Source organism: Pavona decussata, unplaced genomic scaffold (genome assembly GCF_977016875.1).
Source record: "Pavona decussata unplaced genomic scaffold, jaPavDecu1.1 SCAFFOLD_114, whole genome shotgun sequence".
Taxonomy (NCBI): domain Eukaryota; kingdom Metazoa; phylum Cnidaria; class Anthozoa; order Scleractinia; family Agariciidae; genus Pavona; species Pavona decussata.
In genome coordinates this window covers 3375546-3385000 of record NW_028145528.1, presented here as the reverse complement: position 1 = coordinate 3385000, position 9455 = coordinate 3375546, and the positions used below count along the sequence as shown (strand labels likewise).

General features: G+C 39.9%; 2 protein-coding genes across 3 annotated transcripts in view; one reads left to right on the top strand and one right to left on the bottom strand.

Moving 5' to 3' along the window:
- Positions 1-5893, top strand: part of LOC146470261 (uncharacterized) — a 9149-nt gene extending 3256 nt beyond the window's left edge. Inside the window, exons 3-4 of the transcript XR_014867067.1 lie at positions 4684-4793; positions 5770-5893. The gene's annotated coding sequence lies outside the window, so the exon portion shown is untranslated. The remainder of the gene's footprint in view (positions 1-4683; positions 4794-5769) is intronic.
- LOC146470260 (uncharacterized) lies at positions 3503-9187 on the bottom strand. 2 transcript variants are annotated; one of them, XM_085122316.1, is made up of 4 exons: positions 8933-9187; positions 8430-8592; positions 7070-8164; positions 5752-6365 (listed from the first exon to the last, which is right to left on the bottom strand). In XM_085122316.1, the coding sequence occupies exons 3-4, from the start codon at positions 7188-7190 to the stop codon at positions 5752-5754; spliced, it is 735 nt and encodes a 244-aa protein (XP_084978442.1). In that variant the 5' UTR covers positions 7191-8164; positions 8430-8592; positions 8933-9187. The 2 variants fall into 2 exon arrangements, with proteins under 2 accessions (XP_084978441.1, XP_084978442.1); XM_085122315.1 differs by lacking the exons at positions 8430-8592; positions 8933-9187 and adding an exon at positions 3503-3967 and having other exon boundaries at positions 5794-7203.
- Between the last annotated feature and the right edge of the window lie 268 nt (positions 9188-9455).

Here is a 9455-nt window from a genome sequence, read left to right as displayed (position 1 = left end):
CCTGTTTTTATTTAAAAAAATTGTTTGAATTTTGGACATGATACCAAGACCAGAAAGGGCATGCATGTGATCATGAAAGACTACAAACTGCAATTTAATAGGAGTTATGTCTCTGGTGTGTACCCAACAACAAATAGCATCTACGGTGACATTTGCATTTACAACTATGCAGAATTGTTGTATCCAGACTTCTGAAATAATCCAACCACATTAACAATTTGAGTAAACCTAATCAGAAGTTTTCCTTTTTTTTTTTCAATCATTTGATCCTTTCATCAGCCTCTCCAGGGCATGGCAATGGGAAGGGGTGGGGGAGGGGGCTGGGGTGGATTTGTTGTAAGGGGCATTCTCCTGGGATTGAATTTGTAGAGTCACCAAAGATTCTAATAACAAATGAGCACTGTCCAGAGTGAAGTTCCTAATTTTCACTAACACTTTATTCATCTAATTGAAGTTTTGTGTATATGAGGAACTCCATAATTCAAAAAAAGTATCACAAAATGTTAAGTTAAAGGAAGGATTGTGTTGTTATTGTTGTAAGAAGTGTCTCAGTGTCATCCTGTGTCCTCCTGTGGATTCTAAATCCATTGATTTTCTTTTTTAATTATTATTATTCCAAAGGTTAGATCCCCACATTTGCAGCAATTGACAGGACTCAGCAGAACTGTATTATGGGGGCAAAAGTTAACCAAAAATTAATAAATATTAACTCACCATGATTTCCAAAGTTACCAATACCCTTGTAACAGGAAAACTTTACAGTATTTTTCGTTTCAAAACTTGACATTAGCTTTGCGACCTGATCCATAGAAGAAACGTAGCAGGTTCTTTCGGGAATTTGTTCGCAAGAAGCACATGTACAGTCATCATAATTTTCTGCCATTATCAAGACGCGAGCTACGCAAAGGTAAATTACAACTCAAATCTCCCGCCAGATTTTCCCGGGTTCCCGCTAATATAGGCAGTTCAGCGGAAGAAGGGAGTTAAAAATTAACAGCCAAAAGCAAGCCCAAGTAGGGGAAGGGATGGTAATTGCTACTCTTCCGAAATATCGGTCAAATAACACAAAAAAGAGGCACGCGTTGTGTTTGACATTATCCCGCTTTATTTGACCTGCAACGAAAAATGAACAGCTTTTGAGTCAAATAATTAATCAGGAATACTTTTCCAAACGAAGCCTGGATCCAGTTGGGCTCGGATCCTCCTCACCCTATGTTATGTAGACTATGTAGTGTCCTCCGCAACAGTACAAAGAAGTAACATCGAGTGAAGCGGTGGGCAAAAATAAAATGGTAAAGGCATGTAAACATTCATCCACTCCTCGAAAAAATCTGCTTTGTCAGTCCTTCAGTGTGTAAACTGAGGAATAGTTGTCCCAACAGAGCTGGCCGCCGGCAAATTTATCACACAATGCAAAGGATAATAAAGCACTTCAGCGCCATATTTGTTTATTTCGTGAAAGCAGTCGGACGATGACGTCACAAGGACGATCGGAAAATTCCGATCAGTCGGGACCGCTTCACCCTATGTTACTTAATGCCGACCGATCGAAACCGCGGAGTTGTCGCAAAGGCTAAACTATTGAGCAGCAGTTTGCGAACTGAATTTTCAACGCTTGTTTACTTCTCCTACGCGTTTTGACCGACTAGCGCGGACTTCATCAGGGAGTTGGACATGTAAAAGTTACAAGCTTGAATATATGCACAACGCAAATGACAGACGTTTGAGGGATTTATGTACAAGAAACAAGCAAAATATATGCGCAGCAAATGTGTGACATATTTTATTTTAACATATGCGTGACATTTGCTATTTGTTCCATTGTTTTTCGTGGATATTTTGTATTTGAAAATGGCAGTAGATTTGTTTTTCCAAGAAAGCGACAAATTTTTATTTAGATGTAGATGTAGTTGAACTTCCTATCGGTATCAGGTGATAATTTCTACAATTACACTCCGATCCGGCGAGCGGTTCAAGATTTGTAAGTAGAGAATAATTGGCTCATACTCTAGCCGTCCATGTTGTTACCTCAACAAGACAAAAATTAGTTCATTTTAGCCGATTATTTAAAATCTTTTGCTTCAAGAATCTTGAACCTTCAGAGGCCTTGTGTCTTCAGCGTACAGTTGTTTGTTTTCAGCGCGCGTTACAATTTACAGTTAAGCGGTGATCACGTACCCTGCATTGTTTTGTTTTTCTGTTGAATTTAGGCTGAGAGCAATCGTTGCATTTTCCTCACTGAGATCTGCGCGCGAGCTGAAATTGATAACTTATACAAATAACGGAATAAACGCCAAAACTAGACTCGCCGCTCGCCGCTCATGTTCCTCGACTTCCTATTCTCTCATTCGATGAAAACAATAGAAAAGGACAAAGACTGCTCACGGTTTAAGTTCAATTTGTCTCAAATTACGGTTACAAGTCGCTGTCATTTCCCTTTATGTATCTCAAGTTCTAGAATTATTTCTTCTTGAAGTTTATCACTTCTGACTTTTCCCGCTTTCGTTCTACTCGCTTTTTGAGAAGTCTCAGCTGGTCTGTTTCGCGGTTTATAATTATTCTTTATAGTAAAGATATCACCTGTGATGAGGTGGGGTTTTATTATTATTATTATTATTATTATTATTATTATTATTATTATTATTATTATTATTATTATTATTATTATTACTTATTACTTTTTTTGTACGATTGCGAAGACGGCGGCAGCGCGGTGGAAGAGCGGGAAAAGAAACGCGTAATACAAGTCTTCTACGGGACGCTTGCCACCCACTCTTTGATTGATTGACTGCTATCATAATTCGTCAATCAAAATTGCTTCCGTTGAGCCAAGGCGCGAGTTCTCGTTCTAGTATTGCGGAAAACGTGTTTCACTTTATTATATATGGTTAGCCTTCCTGGTGCAATTGTTATGAGACAAAACTGTTAGTTTTGGCCTCATAGCAAGAGCTTAGAACAGACTTTATGAACCTCGTCTAAAGTATTGTGTCTGAAAATGCTCCGAATAAATGATGTTTTGTTTTTGACGATCAAAAGCCCACAGCCTTACGAAGGAAGGTGAATGTCTCATTCTAGACACGGACAGTATCTTTCATGTTTCTTGACTATGCTTGTACATGAACAAAAAACGTATTACTGGCATCCCTAGTAAAGGTTGGCTTTTACCCTTTGGTCTGAACCTTTCAAAATTTAAATCAAGTGTTTTTTTGATTGGCCAAGCTTTTCACCAAACAAATAAGAATTTGCCTGACAGATATCTCGGGTAACTTATTACATTAATGGTGGTTTGTTGTCTAAAGGGTATACAGGGTCTCGAAATAACGGGATGACATAATATCCCGACGGGCATAATATCCAATGCACAGTGCTGATTAGCTGTGCTTATTATTTGAAACTCACTAATCTGGAAGCATAAGCACGAATGTACAACCTGAGGATGCTTATGTCTAATTAGTCATCGACATTTCCAGCTGAACTACACTACATTTGATATCGGTTGTTTTGAGGCCATTAATTTCACTTTGTACATCCTCATGCATCAGCTACCTGGTCCAAAAGAACTTCTATTGTTTTTGTAAAAATGGTGATCAGAAAGTGTCACTTCGGCTATAGAGAAGTTTAATTCATTCTTTTCTTACAGAAGGTAAATAATTTCAAAAATGAACAAATACATGCGTGGGTATCATAGAAAAATGTCCCTCTTGCATTAATGAAACGTGATCTGGAAGTAAGCATTGATCTCCTCACTTTCGACAGAGATTGGAGAATTACAGTTAAAGGCGGCACCAGCTAGAATCGTCAAAATATATCTTCATTCTTGCTTTTCCTCTTCTTCTTTTTCTGCTTCTTGTCCTTGTTCCTGTTCTGGTTTTTGTTCTTGATCTCCGTTTTCTTCTTCTTGCTTCTCCATTTCATCAGTTGGGGTTCTTTTTACCGAGTCAGCGCCAGTTTGTACTCTTATAGAAACCTTAAATACAATCAAGCATAAATTAATAAATAAATAAATTAATAAGTAGACGTCCGGTCGGGTCTAATTTCATACTTCCACCATGTAGGGTAATCTACCTTCCGGAATCCAGGGTTATAGAATCTGGTATCCGGCTCTTGGAATCCAGAATACAACGATTGGAGTCAGAGTCAAGATTGCTGGAATCCACTTCTTGTAACAATGGCTCTTCACCCTTTCAGTAGCTTCCCGAAAGCCGCTGTTCCGAGCTGGCGACCTCACACACGTTTCTCTCGTTTTACCCGCCCTGGGAAATATCGACATATCCGGTGTGAAAACTGTTGTGTTGGATGACACAACCGCGTCGCGAGGATAATTATTATACTTAACAACACGCATTATTATTACTATTACTATTTTTATTACGTCGTAATAGCTGATCTGTCGACGACTTTTTGTGGTGCAGTTCTGTCAGCTCCTGCTTTCTTTTAGCCAGCTTTTGCTCATACAATGACTATATTCAGCCGGGCTGTCCATTTGAAATCTCGAGCGATATATCATTACGGTCTATCAGATCTGCCGCCTGCTCTTCAACATTACACCGTTTATAAATGTCGTAAGGTTTTAATATTTAGTAGACAATTGTTTTCATTTTGTGTTTTTATTCTCTTACTCCTACCTATCACTATTAGTGAACCATTTGAATACATTTTTATCTTGTAGTGTTTACCTTATAGATAAAACTACCCCGAAAGCATTTTTATGCCTTAAATCAGATCGTGATTAAATAAAGGATGAATTGACACTATGGGGAAGCACAAGGGAAAGCAAAAGGCTGGAGGGAAAGGTACGTTATTATTCTGTGTATGAAGTGGGAAATATTATCGAGTCATATTTTAGAATAAATGTAAGAGAACAAAAGTTTCTGTTTATAGATCTAAGGGAATTCAAACTTCACGACGCTTTATCTCTTCCTTTCTCTATCTCAATTATGAATCGGCACGAGCTAACTGAATTTTGTCTACGTGAGTCGGTCTAAGAAAGAAAAGGAAAGTCCAGAAAAGTGCAAGGTTTGTGGATTCCTTTTTGTAGCCTTTTGAAACAGTTAAAGCGGTATGTTGGCAATTATCCCGGGTGAGAGGTTTCATACGGGGAAGCTCCGCCAGAAAGTTTCCTTACCTTTTCATTTACCAGACTACCGAAAGGGTACCGCTTACACATACGTAGATAGAAAAAAGCGCATCCCTCTTTCACAGATAAGCCAAAGTCTCGTTTTATTTCTGAATGAATTTCTAATTATTATTGAAGAAAGCAAAAACCTGCACACATCCTTGAAAACACATTCAATTTTTGGCACAACTCCCTTTCAATACCAAGAACCACTATTGAAGTCTCTTCCTGTAATATCTGGAAAAATGCAATACAAAGCGCTTGAAGCTAGATCCTAACATCTAGAATCCAGCCTCTTTTGGAACCCGGAATCAACCGACGTGGAAAATCGGAACCGAGCCATTGGAATCTGGTATCCAAAGCGTGGAATCCGGAATCTAAGACGCTCTCAAATTATCGTACAAAGAGCAATAACATTAGATTGGTATTTTGCGCAACTTCTCAATTCAATGTCGTTTCTCTATTAATTCTGTTGATAGGTCTTGTTCATAACCGACGTTCCGATCTTGCGCTGCTTTCTTTTAAGCTTGTGGAATGTACAATATTTCCCTTTACTTTCGTTTCATTCAGTTTTGTGATGATGGTAGAAATAAAGGCCAAACGTCCAATTATCGTGAGTAATTAGATTTTATGTTTTACGTTGATTGACACAGAATAGAACATCCTGGCTGACATACCTGAGCACCCGAAGGTATTGACTTCTTCGCAGGAACGTGAAGAATAGCTTGAGGCTTCAAGGGAAAACTGTTCACAGTAGGAAAGGTAAATGTAGGATAAGCTGCTCTCGGGAATGGAGAATTACCACCTGGAAATAAAGCTGCACTGAATGGAGATGGGCTTCCCGGAAACAAAGGTCCAAGGAAAGGGGAGGGTGGTCCAGTTGGGAACGAACGGCTATCAAACGGAGAATTAGCGCCTGGGAGCGAACTGTCATCAGATTTAAATTTGACACCTGGGAACAAACGTTCACTGAATATAGGGCCACTCATTGGTAAGGAGCGGGCTTCAAGTGGAGGCATTCCGGCTGGAAACAGAGAAGGGCCAACTGGAAATGGACGGCCAATGAATGGAGAGTTAGCTCTGGGGAAAAAGCATCCACCGAATGGAACAGGCCCACCTGGAAATTGTGGTCCATTGAATGGAACGTTGCCACCTTGGAATGAACCCGATAGGAATTGAGGATAGTCAGCTGGAAACGAACTTTCCTTGAAAGCTTTCATCATAGGGCGTTTGACAGCACCTCCTTGCTCTGTGTAACAAGACGAAATAATACCACCAAAATTAGTCAAACCACAAGCTAAAAAAATGTAGTCGTAATTCATACACTTAAGAAGGTCTTATATACTTGTTGCGCATGGTAAGACTGGAGTTAAATCACAGCCGTCGGTTTTTGCTAAACTTGTTGCAAATCTGTAACTGGAATGAAAGGAATTTCAAAAGCATCACAGCGTTAATTCTCTCAAACAAACGCCGGACCCCGGATAAACGCTGGGCCAGATCGGGAAATATAACGACAGTACAGCAAGGTGTAATTCGGAACAATCGCCTTCTGATCTTATTGGAAATGACGGTGTTTATTTTACGTCCAGCATTTGTTCGAAGCTTAGGCAGCTGATTGCTATTGCGATAAAGGACTAAGTCAATTTAACTAGACCCAAAATTGCATCAATGACACAAATGATAGTTCAGAGAATTAAATCGGTAGTGTATGTTAAAATAAAAAATAATAATTTGCACCCTTCACTTTTACATTTGCCGCAGCTACTATCATTATCACCCACGACTTGCTCTCATCCCGAGGTCATTGGCTCCATTCTCGCCGAAGTCGAAAATTTGTTTTTTTTTTGCCTCGTGCGTTCTCCCGTTTCCTTATTAGGACTCTGAGTAAGATGTCCATGGGTTAACTTTAACATACACTACAGTAATCAATCATCTGAAATGAGAATGACTCACTCGATTTCTTGTGGCTGCGTGATCTGCGATGACAGTGATGATGACCATGACACACAGGTTTGGGTTCCAGGAGCTTGAACTTAAACTTGGGAGGTTTACACTGGCAGCAGCAGGGCCACATGCATGGCCACTGGCACACTCCTTTCGGTGGCTTCTCTTTGCAGCATTCACAGCAAGGATTGTTCACGCAAGCGCCAAACGTGCACGGTAATGAAAGGCCGCAACCACCACCGCGTCTGCAGCCAACTGGAGGACCGAAACCACCACATCAGTTTGAGCACATGGTACCTTCTGCGCAGCCACAACAACCACACCCGCCAAATCCACCACATCCACCAAAGCCGCCAAATCCACCAAGGCCGTAGCCGTGTCCAACACCCCAATGTCGTTTAGCTGCGAAGATAAGAAAGAAAAAGGTGAACAACGCACGTATATCTTTTTAAGCATTGCTATGATTTTATATTAAACAACAATTTGTGGGTTATTTAACGTTAAGTTTACGAGTTATTATTTGAAACTGCTCAGTTTAAGTACGAATAAGTAAATTAACACTTTATTACAAAATCGTTCCACTCGATTTGACAAAATTGATGTTATTTTACCATACGTTATTACTTAAGTAACCATGAATATTTAGCCAGTTACAATTTAGCATGGTAAAGTACCCACGTTATGCTAAGAGATTAACTTTGCAGTTTTCACAGAACAATGTTTAATGGATTAGTGACTAAATGTTTAGTGGATTAGTGGCTAAATGAAGTGATAACAATGACATGACAATGACACGTGATACCTTGGTGAATATGGTGTGTAGTTCCATGACATTGTGCCAGTGAGTTTGCTTCGCCCTTGATGACTCTAATGCAAGTCAAATCCATGGATATGCATATTAATGAATTATGTTTTACCCGATATAAAAATAGTACGCAAAGAACTATCATTTCTAAACAATTTATACAAATCCATTTGGGTTCCAAGAAAACGTAATTTCATTTCTTGGTAATGAAAATCCTCTCCTAGCGTCTTGTAGAATGATCTTACTGAAGTTTTTGTGCGCCAAGTAACTCTTGTTTTACTCTTCGTAGGTAGAGATTACTGAAAAATAAAAAGAGAGAGAAGGAATCATAAACAATTTTCTATAGATACAATCTCATTTCATTTCACACACCATCATTCCACTTCCAAAATGATGACATCACTCGTTCACAGAAATGACTAAGATACTTTTCTCTTGCATAAATATTGTCAAAATATTTCTTACGTTACGAAAAAATTAAACGAAACCACTGTGATTTAACGAGTATATATCCGACTAACGTACGTTTTAGACTTTTTTCAAGTGGTTTGTAACTCTAAGTACCTCAACACATAAGTCCCGTCTCAATACGGTCTTGGGAAAACCACATTTGGGACACCATTGTAGAATGGGCTGATAATTGGGGCGTAACCATAACTGTAAGGCGTCGGCAGAAAGGTAGAAGGGCCTTCATTCATTAGGCTTCGCTTTACTGGGCCGCTTCTAGCTGTGGATTAAATGAAAGAAGTCTATTCAGGTTCCCACCTTTAAAATCAGGAATGTGAATAGAAATGTACCAACATACATCTTTTTTTCGTTTCGTGTCTCGTTATCGATTCTCTCTCTCTGGCTAATTTCACGCAAGACTCGATCACTTCCCTCTAGCTGGATCAAACTGTTTATATGCCAAACAACAGAAAGGCTATTGGAGTGCGTTACAAAACGTACCATATTCTGTATATATGACCCTTGTAAGTATAGTTTCGTTTCGTGTGGAACTCGAGAGGGCGTTCACATGGAGCAAAACATTTTCAAAAATTTACGGAGAGACTATTTCCAGGACTTACATGTTCTTTTCAGACAATGGTTTCCACAGGCCGTGTGGTGGCTGTGTGGTGATGGGCAGTGGCAAACAGGCTCAGGCTTCAGCGGTTTGAACTCAAACTTGGGTGGAGTGCAGGTGCAGCAGCAAGGCCACATGCATGGCCACTTGCATTGTCCAGGTGGAGTCTTCTCCTTGCAGCATTCGCAAGCGGGGTTGTTGACACTGGCACCAAAGACGCAAGGGAATGTAATACCAGGGCAGCATCCGGTATTGCACCCTCAGCTCACTGGTGGGTAGAAACCTCCTTTGCAATTGGAGCACATGGTACCGCCAGCACACCAGTCATTCGGCCCGCAACACCCTCCACATCCACCGTCACATCCCCCACAGAACTGGCGTTTCTCTCGAAAAAATGCAAAAATGATAAGATAGGTAATGACTTCCAAGTGATAGCCAAAATCAAACTCGCTAATACGTTAAGTACCTAAAAAGCCGTAATATTTGCCTTTTAGCGATATCCTGAGAGTTGTAAATAATTTCCCCAC